At 45.5% G+C, this 19,368-nt stretch overlaps 1 protein-coding gene and 1 non-coding gene across 2 annotated transcripts; one reads left to right on the top strand and one right to left on the bottom strand.

Moving 5' to 3' along the window:
* The first annotated feature begins 3,300 nt into the window (after positions 1 to 3,300).
* LOC123433661 lies at positions 3,301 to 3,402 on the top strand. The gene has a single exon (XR_006625000.1). It is a non-coding gene; the product is annotated as a U6 spliceosomal RNA (small nuclear RNA).
* A 713-nt stretch (positions 3,403 to 4,115) lies between these two features.
* On the bottom strand, positions 4,116 to 8,974 carry LOC123425906 (4-alpha-glucanotransferase DPE1, chloroplastic/amyloplastic-like). Its single transcript, XM_045109670.1, has 15 exons — positions 8,829 to 8,974; positions 8,678 to 8,720; positions 8,173 to 8,586; positions 7,194 to 7,272; positions 6,755 to 6,891; positions 6,512 to 6,670; positions 6,338 to 6,414; positions 6,064 to 6,203; positions 5,912 to 5,943; positions 5,749 to 5,823; positions 5,279 to 5,351; positions 5,070 to 5,158; positions 4,914 to 4,958; positions 4,670 to 4,822; positions 4,116 to 4,565 (listed from the first exon to the last, which is right to left on the bottom strand). Exons 1-15 carry the CDS (start codon positions 8,972 to 8,974, stop codon positions 4,461 to 4,463), a joined length of 1,767 nt encoding a protein of 588 aa, XP_044965605.1. The 3' UTR covers positions 4,116 to 4,460.
* Positions 8,975 to 19,368: the final 10,394 nt, after the last annotated feature.

The raw sequence follows: 19,368 nt of genomic DNA, 5'->3' as shown, positions 1-19,368 counted from the left end.
GGAGGGGAGGCGGCCGGCTGCCGGGAGGGGAGGCGGCGGGCGGGTGGGAGGGGAGGCGGCCGGCAGGCGGGAGGGGAGGCGGCCGGCGGGCGGGGGACGAGCGGCTGAGAGAAACTGTCGGAGCGGAGGAGACTGGCCAGTGAGAGTGAGAGGGAGAGGGAGACGGTCGTTAGGGGGGCTCTCTTTGTCGTCCGCCCCCCGACGGCAAAGAGCATGAGATAGGGGGACGGGGTGGGGAGACGACCGTTAGGGGGGGCGGACGACAAAGAGCAGGAGGGCAGACGGCAAAGGGAGCGCCCGTTATGGGGTGGGAGGGGGTGTACGGTGGACTCTTTGCCGTCTGCCCTCCTGCTCTTTGTCGTCCGCGAGCAGACGGCAAAGACAAGACTTATGGCAAAGAGTATCTTTCCCATCCGTCTGCTCTTTGCCGTCAGTTTTCTGCTGACTGACGGCAAATAGGGTCTTTGTCGTCCGCTGGCTGACGACAAAGCAGGGGCTAACGGCAAATAACTGAATTCCAGTAGTGTAAAACAAAATCAAAATATGTTTCTAAACAAATTCCTATATATAGCATTAAATAACATAAGAACTTCTGTATACGCAGATATTCATATAATGGAGAACGAAAGTCGTTACGTCCTATATATGCTGGACAAATATACGAGCAATGTTCACATCATCGATCCTCAAGAATTATCTTGCAAGGAAATAGAAGAAGAAAATGATCCATGGGTACAAGACATGACTAATGAGGAAGCAAATAAGCTTCTTGACATTATTTATGAAAGACATAAAAAAGGGCATTGGACTTTGACACCTACCACAATCATAAACTGCAAGTTGTAAGTATCCTAAATACAAAAAATCATTTCAAAGAATTCCACTTGATGGTTTCTTTGAAACCAAAAAAATGAAGTTTGCAGGTACCTAGGTTTAAAGAAGTCTATGACGTAGTACATCATAAAAAATGGAAAGCAAGGTGAAGGGTAATTGGTAGGTCAATTTTGTAAATAATGTTCCCAAGGTTGAGAAAGGTGAATCTGCATATGTTGTTCTGAAGCTTGCGTTCCTGTAAGATGGCGTAAAATTCGTTGAAGACATAGATCATTTCGAAGTAAGTGTTCCTTGACACTCTACTAGGCACAGTATATAAAAATGGAATATTTTTTACTTCTTGCTACATATACAATTGTATGCACTAGTGTAAAGATTACGTATTATTTCTCTTTTGTTGGTGAATTTTCATAGAATGAACTGGAAAGCTGGAAGGCCGAAGAACTACACATGCTATTACTCAATGAAGAAAATGAAGTGAAACCCGATGAGATGGTTCAACAGATTATAAGGATCTTAAACAAGGATGAAGACTAAAACTTTGCCAACAGTTTACCTGTCAACATAGTTAAACTGTCATCATATCTGTTTTCCCAATGTAGCTCCCAATGACTATGGTAAATGTGTAAACATGTCAGTAAAAACATCTAGAACAACGGAAGTCCATTTCATATATATTGTGCACCACTCTATGTCTATGTACGACGGTGCATCTCTGACCTTACCGTGCGTCTGAAGACTGATGAACCATGCCTCTAGATGATTCACACACATGTCTCTGTGGACACCTGGATCCCATGCCTCTGCAAGAATCATGCCCGTGACTTCGGAGACTCATAAACCGTGCCTCTAGACGATTTACACACATGCCTCTTGAGACTCATCAATCGTGCCTCTAGACGATTCACACACATGCCTCTCGAGAATCATGAACCGTGCCTCTAGAAGATTCAAACACATTCCTTCGTGGACGCCTCAATACTATGCCTCTACAAGAATAATGCCCATCACTCTGGAGACTCATCAACCGTGCCTCTAGACGATTCACACACATGCATGTGGAGACTCATGAACCGTGCCTCTAGAAGATTCAAACACATTCCTATCTGGACACCTCGACACTATGCCTCTGCAAGCATCACACCCGTGACTCTCGAGACTCATAAAATGTGCATCTAGATGATTCACACACATGCCTCTGAAGACTCATGAACTCGTGCCTCTAGACGATTCACACACATTCCTATGGAGATTCATGAACTGTGCTTATAGAAGATTCAAACACATTCCTCTATGTACGCCTCGACGCTATGCCTCTGCAAGCATCACACCCATGACTCTGGACACTCATACACCATGACTCTGAAGACGAGCAGGGGTTCCGCCGCCGGAGGCGCCGTTTGCACGTTGCACGATCAAACACACTGCATGACCAACACACTCGTCGACCTATGCCTCCCTTCAAGATGTATATGAATGCTAACCGAGCCAAAGGCGAGCACGGGTTGCACCACCAGAGATGTCGTTTGCACGTTGCACGACCAACACACCCTTCGACCTATGCCCCCCCTTCAAGATGTATGTGAATGCTAACCGAGCTGAAGGCGAGCCAGGATTGGGGGGCCAGAGGTGCCGTTTGCACGCTGCACGACCAAACACGTTGCATGACTAACACACTCTTTGACCTATGCCCCCCCTTCAAGATGTATATGAATGCTAACCGAGTCAAAAGCGGGTAGGGGCTGCGCCGTCGGAGGTGTGCACGCTGCACGACCAACACGCTCTTCGACCTATGCCCTTCAAGATGTATACGAATGCTAACCAAGCCGAAGGCGAGCAGGGGTTGCGTCGCCGGAGGCGAGCAAGAGCAATGCATCGTAGGCGTCGTGTGATGTTATAAATAGTTCATTTTTCTGAGTTGAAAGTTGACATTTTATTGTGTTAAAAGCCCCACCCGTAATTACCCGAGAAATCTCCATTTCCCCGAAATATAATGGGAAAAAGAAAACTAGACACAAGGTAAACTTCACGTGTTTTTTGTTTTGTATCTCACGGAAAGGGAAAAACAGAAAGCACAACTAGTAGGATGGTTGACTTGCAAAAGGTACAAAACCGGAAACCGAAAAGGAAAAACCAGACACTCCACGCGCCTGTTTTTTGTGGTCGTGGGATCCATCCGCGCTTGACACTTGTCGCGCGTGGAGCGTTTCCGAAACGTTCCCTTGTATTGTTCGGAAGGAGCATTCGCTGACTAGTTGCTCTCTCGTCTATATGTTTTCAGGCCGCTTCGTATGGTGGACCGGCAAGAGGAACACCCACACTAAATGCAGATGCGGCCCACTTACCATTTACTTCGTTTTCGCGGGATGCACGCACGCACGACCGCTACCCCTCTATGTTTAGTACCACGTCGCTTAGCGTGAGAGGTTCCGATCGGTTTATAACCTTGACGCTTGCACCATCATTGTCCCTTTGGTGACATCCGATAAAATTGGGACGGTACAGAGAAGATTAGCATGCCCCTGCGCAAGGATGTCACACACAAATCGAGAAATGGTTCAATTTTTTTAAAATTTCTCGCGCTGGTCCTCGGTATCTTAGAGATAGGCCCTCGGCCTTCCTCTTATGTCCTCTCATTGCTCCTTTTTCCTTACGGTTAGATCCTTCCGCTGCTCCCTGTCCTTCTAACGAGGTCCTTCACCTAGAGGACGGTGCTCTTTGAAGATTTTGCGCCCTGGTCCCTAGTACTCCCTCCGTTCCTAAATATAAGACCTTTTGGAAATTGCATTAGGTACTATATACGTATGTATATAGACATAATTTAGAATGTAGATCACTCATTTTACTTTGCATGTAGTCCATAGTAAAATATTTAAAAGGTCTTATATTTAGGAACAGGGGGAGTACATTGTATATGTATGCCCGGGCTTTCCTCATGTGTCATCTAATTACTCCTTTTTTCTAACAAGCAGGTCCCTTTCCTCCTAATGAAGCCTTCGCCCTTGAGGACAGTGCTCCGCTTTGTGCTTGCACCTTTTGTTCTACGTCCTTTTTCTCATCTTTTCCATTCGAATGCTGCAGTTCAAATGCATTATTCACAACAGGGAGCAAGCATACCGTATAACCAAGATTGCCAAATTTATCTGCATTTGGCAACATTCAAGCAACAAGTTTCGCCTAAATGCAGATTATCCCGGCAAAGTAAAATAGACCTTTTGTAATTCCTTCCAGCTGAGGGCAACACAACACAATAAATACAAACTAGAGAGATTACTGGAATGTAAAGAGAAGTTGATACACATATCCCACTTATTAAGAGTTTGAAAGACTCGTGAGTTATATCATAAGTACATACCCAAAATGGGAACATATAGCACTATACCATTTTTGAACAAATATATGACTATACCATACTAACAAGTTGTAAACATGCAAGACGCTTCAGTTCAAGCATGCTAATTTGCAACTGACCAACAGAAGCCTATTATTCGGGAACAGGTGCCAACATCCCAATGAACAATAGCAGCCAGATCCTTCATGTTTGGCTGCTAGTTTATGGCAGTAACGTCTGGCAGTTCCAAGCCTCAAGCGACAGAGAGCACAAGAGTGCTGGAGAACGGGGTACTTCACAGCCGGTTGTACAGCCCAAGCAACTCCTTCAGCTTGGCTTCTTCGAGGCTAAGGCTGTCGAAGCTGACACAACTTGGTATCCTCCATCTCCAATTTCCTTTCTGTGGATGAAAAGGAGAAGAGAGAATAAGCTTCGCGAGACTATTAGTTGTTTATTCTAGCTGTAAATTAGCTCTTTTACAAGCAGCAGTGTGCAGCCGATAACCTGTGTAGCTGGAGTGTTCATCCTAGCAGAGCTGCCAAGGCTGAGTATGTCCTGCATGGTTACCATGGAAGTCCTCGCAACGGAAGAGAGGGCAGTAGCAATTAACGCCCAAGAGACATCCGAGTTGCTGACCTGCGGTAGATACTTGAACACCTGAAAGAAGTACATGGGATAATATTAGGAAGATATGGCAGCGGACATCGTGTCATGATACGCTAGTTCAAGAATGTTTGGAAACACTGACAGTGTGCTTCTCTTCCTCTGGTAAACTTTGCCACCAGCCAACAGCCTGAGGAAGATGTGATTCAAAGCGTCACGACTAAATTTAACTTCCAAAACTGTAAATAATGATTACAAAAGATGTGAATAAAGGAGTTTTGGAAAGGTTTAGGGTACTAACTGTATCGTTATCATGTGTCCCTGTGTATACAACTTGATTCAATTCATGGTTATGAGGTAAGTGGGGGTTGCCAGGACCACCACCAAAAGCTGTCCAGTATACAAATGGAAATTAGACCATTCGGATCTGAGTCAGTATTTCACGTGTACTCACAGAGCAATAGTTCCTCGTAGAAAGAAAGCATGTTCATATTGCAATTGGACTATTACCGAACTGAAGAACTGCCATCCCCGGAGCCCCAATAGACTTCCTTAACTCAACGACATCTTCAGTTATCAACCCCTACAATTAGTTTTGGAATGAAAAGAGAACCATAAGCATGAAAATGGTTGCCACATTAAGATTATGGGGCCAGCTGACCAGACAGCTTTTTTGCAAAACCACATTATAGTTATCAAATTTCATGAGATTAACACTAAACACAGTGTAAATTTATAGATAATTGTTTATTTGACCCACAGGGTTGCACCGCCAGTGAGCACAACATAAGCGAATCAGCTGACTGCAACTATACTTCAACCGCTCTCAGATCCAATTTTAATAATCCACTAATATTATGACTAAATCATGCCTAGTACTTCTTTTAGTTTCTAGGTTTGCACAAATCCACCAAAAAACCCTATACATTTGATTCCAGATTTCACTTTCAGCAGTTAAAAGAAAAGGCTCCAGTGTTTACCAGGTCTTCTGCAATTATATTTATTTTACCAACAGCTTTGAAGAGCGCATCAAAAAAGGCATTCCTTGGTCCAGCCTACTGACAAAGAAAACGGGAGATAAGATCAGCATCAAAGATTTTGTGAAGAAAAGGAAACAGTATCATTCATGAAGTCAATGCTCACCCTCCAGCTTCCAAACATCGCTACTTCTGATCCTACATTGTCCAAGCGTAATCAATTAGCATAATGAACTCCATTTTTCCAAAAAAACAAATTTACTTATAGTATAATATTTATTATGCAGACAGGTAACCGCAGTGATGTTCTTAGCTTACCCGAAGGAACTGCCCAGAAACCAGCAAGCCCCCGGAAATGGTCAATACGGAACTCATCATACAAATCAAGGGCACGTTTAATCCTCTTTACCCACCATGCAAAGCCATCTGCTTCCATAGATTTCCAGTCATACAATGGGCTGCAGACATAGCAAGTTTAGCAAAGGAAACAGTATTTTCAACCTTTTCTCATGTCACATGGAGTGTAGGGTTACTGGAAACACAACAGACAAGAACTAGGAAAAATCAAATTGACAGGAACTGAAGCGTCTACCTGTTCCATAACTGACCAGTTTCACTGAATGCATCAGGTGGAACACCACTAACAAATGTGGGGAAACCATTCTTGTCCTTTACAACCAGAGAACAATAAAAAAATAACAACTTCGAAATTTTAAATTCTTCATCAGTAGAAGTATATTCGTTAGGAGAAACCAGTGAGGTATACCAGCAAAAATGATTTCCTGTTTGCCCAAACATCTGCACTGTGGTAGCCAACATATATAGGCATGTCACCCATTATGCTGATGCCCAGCTTCTGTGCGTGTGAACGAACCCGTTTCCATTGCTTTTCAAATAAGAACTGTTGTGCCATAAAATTTTCTATCTGCATAACACTTCAATATATAAATGTGCCAGTATTTTTGTACAACATAATTGAATTGCAAAATGAATAGTTTGAGCTACGCACAAAGTCCTTCTGGTTTTCATACATATCTTTCAAGGCTCCAGGATGGCGATCTTTCAGCGGTTCAGGCCACTCAGACCAGGACACTGCATTGATGCTATTGTCGATAGCAGCGAAAAGTGCAGCATCTTCAAGCCAACCTGGCAGGAAGAGGAGATAAGCACTATAGACTATACTATGTATTCATGTTATCACTTCAGACATCAACGCCATTGCTATATTCCCTTTTAAACAGAAAAGGCATGTATTTGTAAGCGGAATCCAGCTGAATTAAGACTGTCATCTGAGTCTTGGTGCTTGCCCAACATTTCAATTGAGTAGTTTATGGTTTATAATTAGAAAATTTCAACCTTATGTTAACAGTAGACGCAGATGTGTCTTTCCCAATAAGAATATGAAAGACGCAAAAGCATTGTTTCGACAGCAAATAGAGATCTCTTGCCTGAAACATCTGGATTTTTCTTGAATTCGTCATACTGCCTTCGGAGCTCTCCAGGGCTCTGTAGGAGCCTCTCTGCTGCCTAGAATAAAAGATTTATCTATAAACTGTTCACTGAAACCAATCTTCATGATAGAGAAGTGTTTTTCTTTTGTCGATGAGCACTAATTTTGTTCTTACAATATGTTCTCAAACCAAGAATATTAAACTTTATCACCAAAGAATGTCCATGTAGCCAGAATGAAAAATAATGATTTGTATGGCCCGTCTAAAAATGAAATGAAGCAACTATTTGTACATGCTACCATACAGTAGTACTCAGGCTGTTGATAGGCCAAGGTAATATCATGAAAAATAACTTTATTCTGGCGTTCTCAAAATGTAGAAGCAGCCAACAATTCTACAAATGCAATAAGTCATCCAAACATATACATATTGTACCAGGCTGGTAGGATGGCAAATTCAAGGGAGAAAAACAGAAGTATGCATAAGCTTGCACATTAAACAGAGAGGACATGACGCGTTTTTTTTCTGGCGGAAAGGACGCAACAAAATCACTGAATTAATTTTAATGGTCAGAGAGAACAGAGAGAAATTGCTTTTGTGTTGTTTCATGTCCTTCAGCTTATTTCATCATACAGCCCCATCAAGGTTTCACACACCATCACCGTTTATCGCAGTGCAGAGAATATTAAGAAAATCAATCAGCATTGCAACTTGCAGCAGGAATTTTAAACTGTACCACAATGTAGTATGTTTGTAACCACAGTAGAAATGGTTGAACCCCTCCATCTTATTTGTGATTCGTCAATCAAATTTCTAAACAGTCTAGTGTTTCTATCGTCCCTATATGTGACAAGTGACAACCCAAATCCACACCAGAAAAAGGAAATCGATGAGCGAGTGTTCACTGTTGCACGCCAATGGCACCTAACAGGCCAGCAGTTTGGTAACGCCAAGGGCAATGCGTGACAGTAATCACCTGCCAGAGCGTGCACCCGGCGCCGTGGAGCCAGTCGAGGAACGCGAGCGCCTGGTCGCCGAGGTCGCCGATGCCGTGCGGGCCGCGGAGCGACGTCGGGTGCAGCAGAACCCCTGCGCGCCGCCGCTGGGAGGCATCCACGGTCGGCATCATCTGCTCGTACCCCTCGGGCAGGTCCTCCCGACACCCACCGCCGCCACCGCGGCCGGCGTCGTCGTCGCGGCGCGGCAGGCGATCCCTCGCGCGGGGAGCCCGCGCTCCTTCGGCATTGCGGGGAGGAGGAGGCGGCAGCTGCGGTGCCGGGGTAGGGGCGAGGCCGAGGCGAGCTGCGGGAGCGGGACGGTTCGCGCGAGCGCCATGCGGCAGGGGGTGGCGGAGCAGGGAGAGGAGGAAGAAGGAAGAGGGTGTCAGACTCTGCTATCTGAAGATCAAGAACATGGTCGAATTTCACTCGAACTAGCCACTTTACTCAGCAAATCAAGAAGGAATTAAGAGGTTCCAGTACAGGGTAGCCGGCCAGGAACACTGGCGGCACAACGGGGTAAACCCTAACAAAAAGATAAGCTCAAAACGAGCCTGATCCGTGGCTTATATAGCCTTACAAAGGTGGAACGAAAGGTAAAGCAAAAAGTAGTAGAAGAAGAAAGGTGGCGTGCCGGATTAGCGACAGGGACGCCCGGCACGCGGATCGCCGTCCGATCGAGCACCCACGGTAGCCGCTGACTCCTTTAAAGCGAAGCGGTATGGGGTCATCTGGCGCGTCGGATCTGGGATGAAGGGCTCCTGCTGCTTCGCGCCACATCGTCGTTCAAACACACGACTGATCACCTTGCTGGGTCCTGACAATTCCCCCCAGTAACTTCAGACCTGTCCTCAGGGCTGGAATGCCGGAAATACTTTTTGGATAAAAGAGGCATCCTCCCAGGTGGCATCCTGTTCAGCAAGGTTGGTCCACTTAATGAGCCATCCGACCACTGGGATTTGAATATCTCCCTGCACCCTAGGAATGAGTTTTCGTTCCAGTATCTTCTCAGGTTCCAATAAGATGGTTCCATCTGTATGGAGTAGAGGGAGGTGAGGGTTGGGTATGGCCTGTGGGCCCAGGTGCTTTTTAAGCTGGCTGACATGGAATGTAGGGTGAAGCTTGCAATGATCAGGCAACAACAGTTTGTAAGCTACATGCCCCACTTTCTGGATAATTCTGAAGAGTCCATAGTATTTGGAATGTAGCTTAAGGCATCTGTGCAAGCTTAGGGTGGTGTGCCTGTAGGGTTGGAGCTTCAGATAGACCATGTCTCCCACTTCCAGTGTTCTTGCAGATCTCTTTCTGTCAGCATATAGCTTCATCCTTTGCTGTGCCTTGAGAAGGTTACCCTTGATCTGGGCTGCCAGTTGTTCTGCATTTAGTATGGAGGAGAATTTCTGAACCATGTCAGCAGGATAAAGAGCAGCTTCAGAAAGCATGTTAGGTGGTCTGTTGTACAAGGCTTGGAAAGGTGTGAGCTGGAGTGATGTATGGTAACTAGTGTTATACCACCTCTCAGCTACGGGAAGCCACTGCAGCCACTTTTGAGGTTGGAGGAAAGCCATGCATCTTAAGTAGTCCTCCAGACATTGATTAACCCTCTCTGTTTGACCATCAGACCGAGGGTGGTAGGAAGCTCTCATGTGCAGTTTGATGCCAAGTTTCTTGAACAGTTCTTGCCAGAGGTTGCTGGTGAAGATTTTGTCTCTGTCAGTGACAATAACTGAAGGGAGTCCATGCAACTTGAATATATTTTCAGTAAAGGCTCTTGCCACAGTACTGACAGTAATGGGGTGTTTCATTGGAATAAAGTGATTGTACTTGGTGAATCTGTCCACCACTACAAGAATCATGTCCTTTGCTTGGGAGGTAGGGAGACCTTGAAATCCATGCTAATGTGACACCAAGCAAAGTCAGGAACTGGGAGGGTCTGCAGTAATCCTGGGTACTTGCAATGCTCAGGTTTGTTGATCTGGCAAGTTGGGCACTTTTTGATGAATTCCACAATAAATTTCTTCATGCCTGGCCAGTGGAAAAGGAGTTTCATTCTTTGGTAAGTTGCTCTGTGTCCAGAGTGGCCCCCTAGTTCAGAGTTGTGCATTGCTGATACTAGTTTGGTTCTAAGGGCATTGTCCAAACCAATGACAAATCTGTTTTTGTATCTCAATAGTCCTTGTTGCAAGGTAAAGTTAGGGAAGGAGTTGCAGAGATGGCCAGTTGAGCTAGGAGATCTTTGCACTTTTCGTCCTGAGCATAACTAGCAACAACCTCAGTTAACCAGCTGGGTTGTGCTTGGCTAGCAATTAATGAGTGTAATCTATATTGGACTCGGGATAATGCATCAGCAACTTTGTTGTTCTTCCCTTGCTTGTATTCAATTCTAAAATTATATCCCAGCAACTTGATTAACAATTTATGTTGGATCCCCTCTGTTAGCTTTTGGTCCTGAATGTATCTCAAGCTTTGCTGGTCAGTTCTGATTACTAGTGCTGATGCAGCAAAGTAATGTTTCCAGTGCTTCAATAATTGCTAAAGCCTCTTTATCATAAGTGGACATTGCTGCAGCTTTTGGACCAATCGTTTTACTGAAGTAAGAGAGTGGTCTACCCTCTTGCATCAACACAGCACCAATGTCGTATGCACAAGCATCAGTTTCCAATATAAAAGGCTGAGAAAAGTCTGGAAGTGCTAAGACTGGGGCTTGAGTCATTTTGTGTTTTAGTGTGTTATAAAAGCCTCATTTGGTCAGACCCCCACTGGAAATTGTCTTTTCTCAAGGAGTTGAACAGAGGTTTACAGATAAACCCATAGTGTTGAATAAATCTCCTGTAGTAACCAGTTAAGCCCAAGAAACTTCTTAACTGAGTTACATTCTCAGGTGCTGGCCACTGAATAATGGCTTCAATTTTTGTAGGATCAGTACCAACCCCATCACCTCTGATGACATGACCCAAGTATTCCACTTGTGGTTGAGAAAAAGAGCACTTGCTAAGTTTTGCAAATAACTGATTTGACTGTAGTGCTTCTAGAACAAGTTTGAGGTGTTGCAGGTGTTCCTGCATATTTCTGCTATAGACCAAGATATCATCAAAGAAGACCAGTACAAACTTTCTTACGTAAGGGGCTAAGATAGTGTTCATGAGGAGCTGGAATGTGGCAGGATCATTGGTGAGTCCAAAGGGCATCACCAAGTATTCATAGTGCCCACAGTGTGTGCTAAAAGCAGTTTTCTCAATGTCATCCTCTTTCATTCTGATTTGGTGATAACCACTTCTCAGATCCAACTTGGAGAAGACTATTGCACCCTTCAGTTCATCCAAGAGATCTTCAATAACAGGGATGGGATATTTGTTTTTCACAGTCTGCTCATTCACTTTTCTGAAATCATTTACTAGCCTCCATGTCATGTCCTTCTTTTTCACCAAAAGGGCGGGGGAAGAGTAAGGACTGTTACTGTCCCTGATAACTTTAGACTTGATTATCTCTTGTACTATGTTTTCCATTGCATCTTTCTGGTGGTGAGGCAATCTATAAGATCTCTGGTTAATGACCTTAGCTTGGGGAGTGAATGTGATAACATGATCAATAGCCCTTTTGGGGGGTAAAGTTGTTGGAGTGCTAAAAACAGGGGAATAGTCATTAAGAATCTTCTGTATTGGTTCAGGCACTGGTAGATCCACAGGGTCTTTCACTAGAATTCTGTGAAGCAAAAGAACAGCTCCACACACAGGTTCACTGGGAATAGTTTCAGTGGGAAGAATTTCTTGAACTGGTATAGTGGGTAGACTCTCATCTTGGAATATTTTCTTTTCACCTTCAGGTAATGTGACTGTGACCTGCATCTCATCAAAGTCAAATTCCACAGGACTAAATGCAGCCATCCAATCAGCCCCTAGAATTACATCATAACCTTGTAATTGCAACACTCTGAAATCTGTGGAGAAGTTAGTTCCTTGTACAGAAAAGGGGCAATTAAGTGCAATGAACTCTGAACAGAGTGTAGCACCATTAGCCACAATCACCTGTCTCCTCTTGGTTGGGGTTATAGCACATTTTGCTCTCTGAGCTAAAGATGGTGTGATGAATGTAGCAGTGCTACCACTGTCAATGAGGGCTGTGGCAGGGATATTCCCTAACAGGACAGTCACAGCGAAGCTCAGTTTCCTAGTATCTCTCATTCCCATCAAGGCATGCATGGATATTTGCAATGGAGGGTCATCACTATCCACAGGAGGAGGAGTGTCAGCATCATCACTTTCAGCAGTATAATATACTAACTCTGCACCCTCAGGGTAGCTCTCTTGTAGTGCGTGTATTTGCATTTGATTTGCTAGTTTACAGACCTTTTTGTGCCCTGGGAACCATGGGTCCTTGCACCTATAGCAAATGTCCTTCAACCTTGCTTGTTGAATAACAGTGGTAGTGGAATTGGGAGGTTGTTTGCCAGGGTCAAACTGAATTTGCCTTTTGACAGTGTGACTGAAGAATGGTTGTTGTACTTTCTTAGCTGGCTGAGATTGCTCCATTCTTCTAGCTAGCCAAATAGCTTTGTGTAAGTCAGGAGGTTCATGACATTGGACATGATGTTGAATGTTGTCAGATAGGCCTGCAATGAAGCTTGTTTTGTAGTACTCCTGGGGCAATGCTGGGTTATCTCTTCTGATTAGGTTCATAGATTTCTCAAACTGTAGTACATAGTCATTGACAGTTCCAGTCTGGGTAAGGGCATGGAATGTTCTGACATTGTCACAAACTGAAGTTTCAGAGAACCTGTCACCTATCAGTCTGCAGAACCTGTACCAAGGCAAGGTATTAGCAATGATACATGTGCCTCTCCACCACTCAATTGAGGGCATGTCAGGTAAGTTACAGCAATTTCAGTCTTTTGTTCCAGGGGAGTTCTGGCAGCTTCAAAATACATTTCAATTGTCTGAATCCAGGAGTCAGTGTTGGTGCCCTCAAATTCAGGGATGTTGTACTTGGCAGGTTTTACCAGAGTGTGCATTCTTCTGATCTCTGGAGGCCAGTCTCTGTTTGCAGCGCCAAACCTTCTGTCCGAATGAGCATTTTGTCCCTCACCTTGATCCTGCTCCAAGTTAGTGACTTGCTGGCCAGGGGGCACTTGGTGAGCAGCAACTGGGTTCTTAGCTTCAGTAGTTGCCTGCTTGTTGTCTGCAAAATGGGGATGTTTGCAGGGTAATTTGAGTGTACCATCAAGGTTTAATTCTTTTCCAGAATTCTTGTCTACCAAGGTTGCAGAACCCACAGTTACAGGGGATTGCTGAGCATCTTGGAACTTGTTCACAGGGCCTTGTGGTGTATGAGCAATAACACTTGCTTGAGGAACATCTTGAGGGTTGGGCTGCACCTCTCTTACTTTAGGAAACCCAGAGATAAAAGTAGACAGTGTGCCCTGCAAGTCACCCAAAGATTTCTGCAAGTTGTGGAAGTTGTCATGCACATAGTCCCTGAACACATCAAACTCCACTCTGTCATGGTCCCTGTTTTTCTGCAGAAGTTGGACATCAAGCTAGAGGTTGGTAAACTCCAACTGATCAGTGGAGGAGGAGTCTGTGGGAGCAACCACCTTAGCCATGAGAGGAGCAGAGAGGGTTCTGACAGAGTGTCTAAAACCCCACTGAAACTAGACAACACAAGAGAGGAATTTTACCACAGCCGCAGCTGCAACCCGAACTGGTGTTGTTAGTTCTGCCGCCGTTGCCGCGCCACCAAGTACACCAGATCCGGGAGGGTGGTGGGATTTTACTACACAAGCAATGAGCTTTTGCAACCACTAACCTGACCAGATCTGTACCGAATGATCGCCGCCACCAGCACCACCGTCAGCTCACCGCTGCCTGGATCGGGAGGGAGGGAGGATTTTCCCTGCTCTTCCTCCAATTCACGCCATCGGAAGATCTAGAACTTCTCCGAGGAAGGACTGGCTCTGAATACCATTGTCAGACTCTGCTATCTGAAGATCAAGAACAGGGTCGAATTTCACTCAAACTAGCCACTTTACTGAGCAAATCAAGGAGGAATTAAGAGGTTCCAGTACAGGGTAGCTGGCCAGGAACACTGGCGGCGCAACGGGGTAAACCCTAACAAAAAGATAAGCTCAAAACGAGCCTGATCCGTGGCTTATATAGCCTTACAAAGGTGGAACGAAAGGTAAAGCAAAAAGTAGTAGAAGAAGAAAGGTGGCGTGCCGGATTAGCGACAGGGACGCCCGGCACGCGGATCGCCATCCGATCGAGCATCCACGGTAGCCGCTGACTCCTTTAAAGCGAAGCGGTATGGGGTCATCTGGCGCGTTGGATCTGGGATGGAGGGCTCGTGCTGCTTCGCGCCACATCGTCGTTCAAACACACGGCTGATCACCTTGCTGGGTCCTAACAGAGGGAGAGGAAGATATGGGCGCGCGGGGTGAACGTGGGCCCCACTTGTTGGGGGCGCAGGGGTGGGTGGCGTCGCGTGAGACGAGGTGCTGGATCACGAGGTCAAGGCCTATTCCGGTCCGGTAGGATGACGTGCCGCCGTTGACACGCCATGCGTACTGTGGGGATCTGCGTGCTTCCGAAAGACGTCTTCTTCGAAGGGACACACTTCCTTACCTTACATTATCCACAGTCCATACTCAACTCCCTTCCCCTTTTTTCCAGTCGACACCATTTCTTCTCGTCAAAACGTACATCACCCATTTTCTTATACAAAGTCACAAACCCAAATTACAGGCATCAAGATAAAATTAATGATTATTTTGTAAGTCAATTTTTTTGTTAACCGAAATCATTAATACGTCACATGTATGTAAGAAAGAAATAGAAAAAAGAAGCTAAGAGCAACTCTAGCACACCCCGCATCCGTCCCCGACCCGCAAAATAACCGCCAAAATGCGGGTCGGGGCGAAAAAGCCTGCCCGATCAGACCCCGCATCCCGCCCCGGCCCGCAAATAAATTTAGGGGGCGTGGCAAATTTCCGACCCCAACCTGGGAAAATGCGGGTTTCCCCCTCGCGGTTGTGGTGCCCTGCATCACAAAGAAGCAGTTGGTGGGAGGGACATTTCAGCCCGCGCTATTTTCCCCCTCCTTTCGCCGTCGCCCCGCCCTTGCTTCCGCCCGCCCGCCACCGGAGATTTCGGCCATATCTGCAGGCGAGCCGGTGCACCGCCCCTCCGGATCCGGCAAGAAGAGTCGTCGTCGCCGCCGCAGGGGATCGACCACCGCCTCGTCCCCGCCCGGGATCACCCGCCATCGGTTAGTACCTTTTGTGGTTTTTGCGAGCTGTGCGAGAAGATGGAGTTGACCCCGTGCGAGAAATTCCTACTATCCAATTCGTCTGATTCGGACGGCTCGGATGTTGAGACCATGCTTGCGACCTTTCACCAGCAAACATTAGTCATGGCGCTTGCCGTGAAGGAGCATGAAGACAAGAACCGGAAAAGGAGGCAAGGATCGACTGTCGGGCGTTTGTGCATTCCTCGGAATCGCCATCTTGGGAACGAGATGTTGATGCAAGACTATTTCGCGGAGAATCCTACATATCCTCGGCACCTCTTCCAGAGAAGGTACCGAATGCGCCGATCCCTCTTCGCATTGGTGAAGATACCACAATTGAGTTTGTGCATAGATTTGCGAAAGTGATCATCCGTGTCTTCGGTCCTGAGTATCTTCGGGCACCCGATGAAGATGACACAAAGAAATTGATGGCATCTAATGAGAGGAGAGGTTGGCCTGGCATGCTAGGTAGCATTGATTGTATGCATTGGAATTGGAAAAATTGCCCCAAGGCTTGGCAAGGAATGTATTGTGGCAAGTCTCGTGATGCAACAATTGTGCTAGAAGCCATAGCATCCGAGGATTTATGGATTTGGCATTGCTTTTTTGGTATGCCGGGCACTCTCAATGATATCAATGTGTTGCAACGGTCTCATTTGTTTGCTAGACTTGCTAGTGGTGATGCTCCTGCTTGCAACTACACTATCAATGGGCATGAATACACAAAGGGGTACTATCTTGCAGATGGTATATACCCTCCTTGGTGCACATTTGTCAAGAGCATAAAAGAACCCAAAACAAAAAAAACAATGTGAATTTCCAAAGGTGCAAGAGGCAGCCCGCAAAGACATTGAAAGAGCATTCGGTGTTTTGCAATCTACGTTTGCCATTGTCCGTGGTCCTGCTCGTTTTTGGGATAAGAAAATCTTGAAGAACATCATGGCATGCTGTGTTATCCTGCACAATATGATTCTTGAAGATGAGAGAGGATTGAACTTAGAGTTCTTTTACAACAATGTGGGTAGCCGTGTCAAACCATCTAGAGACCCAAACCGCATTAGAGGTTTTCTTCACACATATAAGGAGATTGAAAATGCAGACACCCACTTTCAACTTCAGAAAGATCTCATTGAACACCATTGGCAAAGGACTGGACAATGACTTATTTTTGTATTCATTTGTATTTGTATTCGTGACAAGTTTTGAATAATTATTTGTAATGCACATGATTATTGTATTATGTTCGATTCGAACAATTCAGTTTGTTTTCGACTGTTGAATTATGTTGTATTTGATATTTGCGGGCTGATGATATGCGGGAAGCAGCGGCGCAAAGAGCAAACCCCGCAAAGCTGACGTGTAAAAAAGAATATTCCGTGAATATACTTTTTTACGGATCCGTTTGGGTGGTCTGCATCTGTGCCAGCCCGGGCCAGCCCACAAAAGCTGTTTTGCGCGAACTGCAAACACGTTTTGCGGGCCTACGGGATGCGGGGTCTGCTAGAGTTGCTCTAAGTGTCGTTATGTCTACCTGCATGTAAGTATTAAATAAATTTCTACTATAAGAAAACACCACTAATATTTGCCTCGATTACTGTTAGCACTAGCCTTATGTAGATGTACTTATATAAAAGTAAAATAATATAGTGGACTTGCATAAGGGAATGGATAAAGTACAACAAATGTACATGGCAGAGTTTACAAAGCACTATTTCCTCCCATGAAAACGCATATGGATGTCCTTCACCACAGCGTTGTGTGCGCCCCACATGACTTCATCTGATTCCCCTTCAGCTCGACTCAACTACCCAAGCTTTCTTCCTTGCCACCCTTCTTTCTCATTTTATAGTTCATCTTTTTTTCTCCCACCTCATGCTATCAATGTCTCCGGCAGGCTCACGAGTTCCCTTCTTTCTTTCCTGCGACGTCACCATTCGGTTTAGCATCGTTGTTGTCCATCATCAGTGTTGCTATCCACCGTCTTCACCTCATGCAACGTTAATTCAGGGCCCCACCTTTTGGGGAACGTTGCATGGAAACAAAAAAATTCCTACGCACACGAAGCACGAAGACCTATCATGGTGATGTCCATCTAAGAGTGGAGATTATATCTACATACCCTTGTAGATAGCACAGCGGGAAGCGTTAAGAAACGCGGTTGATGTAGTGGAATGTCTTCACGTCCCTCGAACCGTCCCAGGAACCGTCCTACGATCCGTCCCACGATCCGTTCCGAACTAGCGCCGAACGGACGGCACCTCTACGTTCAGCACATGAACAGCTTGACGATGATCTTAGCCTTCTTGATCCAGCAAGCAAGACGGAGACGTAGATGAGTTCTCCGGCAGCGTGACGATGCTCCGGTGGTGGTGGTGATCTACTCCTGTAGGGCTCCGCTCGAGCTCCGCAGAAATCCGATCTAGAGGTAAAACTATGTGGAATAGGCTAGAGTTGCACGTGGCAAAGTTGTGTCTCAAAAAGCCCTAAACCACCACTATATATAGGAGAAGGGGGAGGGGCTAGCCTTGAGGCACAAGGCCTCAAGGTGCGCCGGCCACCAGGAGGAGGAGGACTCCTCCTCCAATTCGGTTTGGGAAGGAGGAGTCCTTCTCTTCCTTCCCACCTCCCTCTTTCCTTTTTTTTCTTCTTTTCTTTTGGTATTTTCTTAGGTGGCGCCATAGCCATCTTGGGCTGACTCCACCAGCCCAATAAGGACTTGTGGCACCACCCTAGGTTCTTGGGCTCATTCCCGGGTGGGTGGGCCCCTCCCGGTGAACACCCGGAACTAATTCGTCACTCCCGGTACACTGCCGGAATTGCCCAAAACTTTCCTGTGACCAAATGAAACCATCCTATATATCAATCTTCGTTTCCGAACCATTCCGGAAACCCTCATGATGTCCGTGATCTCAAGATTCGGTAACCACACATATAAATCAACTATACTACAACATCATTGAACCTTAAGTGTGCATACCCTGCGGGTTCGAGAACTATGTAGACATGACCCGAGACACTCCTCGGTCAATATCCAATAGCGGGACCTAGATGCCCATATTGGATCCTACATATTCTCCGAAGATCTTATTGGTTGAACCTTAGTGCCAAGGATTCATATAATCCCGTATGTCATTCCCTTTGTCCTTCGGTATGTTAGTTGCCCGAGATTCGATCATTGGTATCCGCACACCTATTTCAATATCGTTACTGGCAAGTCTCTTTACTCTTTCCGTAATACAAAATCCCCTTACTTACACTTAGTCACATTGCTTGCAAGGCTTGTGTGTGATGTTGTATTACCGAGTGGGCCCCGAGATACCTCTCCGTCACACGGAGTGAAAAATCCCAATCTTGATCCATACTAACTCAACGGACACCTTCGGAGATACCTGTAGAATACCTTCATAGTCACCCAGTTACGTTGCGACGTTTGATGCACAAAAGGTATTCCTCCGGCCCTAGTGAGTTAGATGATCTCATGGTCATAGGAATAAATACTTCAACGCAGAAAACAATAGTAATAAAATGACACGATCAATATGCTACGTTCATAGTTTGGATCTAGTCCATCACATGATTCTCCTAATGATGTGATCCAGTTATCAAGTGACAACCCTTGCATATAGTCAGAAAACCTTGACTATCATTGATCAACTAGCTAGCCAACTAGAGGCTTGCTAGGGACATTGTTCTGTCTATATATCCACACATGTATCTATTTTTTCATTCAATACAATTATAGCATGGATAATAAACGATTATCTTATAACAGGAAATATAATAATAACTTTTTTTATCATTGCCTCTAGGGCATATTTCCAACAGTCTCCCACTTGCACTAGAGTCAATAATCTAGTCCTCACATCGCCATGCGATTTACATTGTAATAAATC

This window comes from Hordeum vulgare, chromosome 2H (genome assembly GCF_904849725.1).
Source record: "Hordeum vulgare subsp. vulgare chromosome 2H, MorexV3_pseudomolecules_assembly, whole genome shotgun sequence".
Taxonomy (NCBI): domain Eukaryota; kingdom Viridiplantae; phylum Streptophyta; class Magnoliopsida; order Poales; family Poaceae; genus Hordeum; species Hordeum vulgare.
This window is presented reverse-complemented; position numbering and strand designations above follow the sequence as displayed.

Excerpts from the sequence above, each read along its gene's own strand:
- LOC123425906 (XM_045109670.1), bottom strand. The coding sequence starts at position 8,974 with ATGTGGCGCGAAGCAGCAGGAGCCCTTCATCCCAGATCCGACGCGCCA. Across the intron at positions 8,587-8,677 it reads TGTTCCTGGCCGGCTACCCT|AGTCTGACACCCTCTTCCTT; the intron begins GTACTGGAACCT and ends TTCAGATAGCAG. Across the intron at positions 5,944-6,063 it reads TTTCTGGGCAGTTCCTTCGG|GATCAGAAGTAGCGATGTTT; the intron begins GTAAGCTAAGAA and ends TGGACAATGTAG.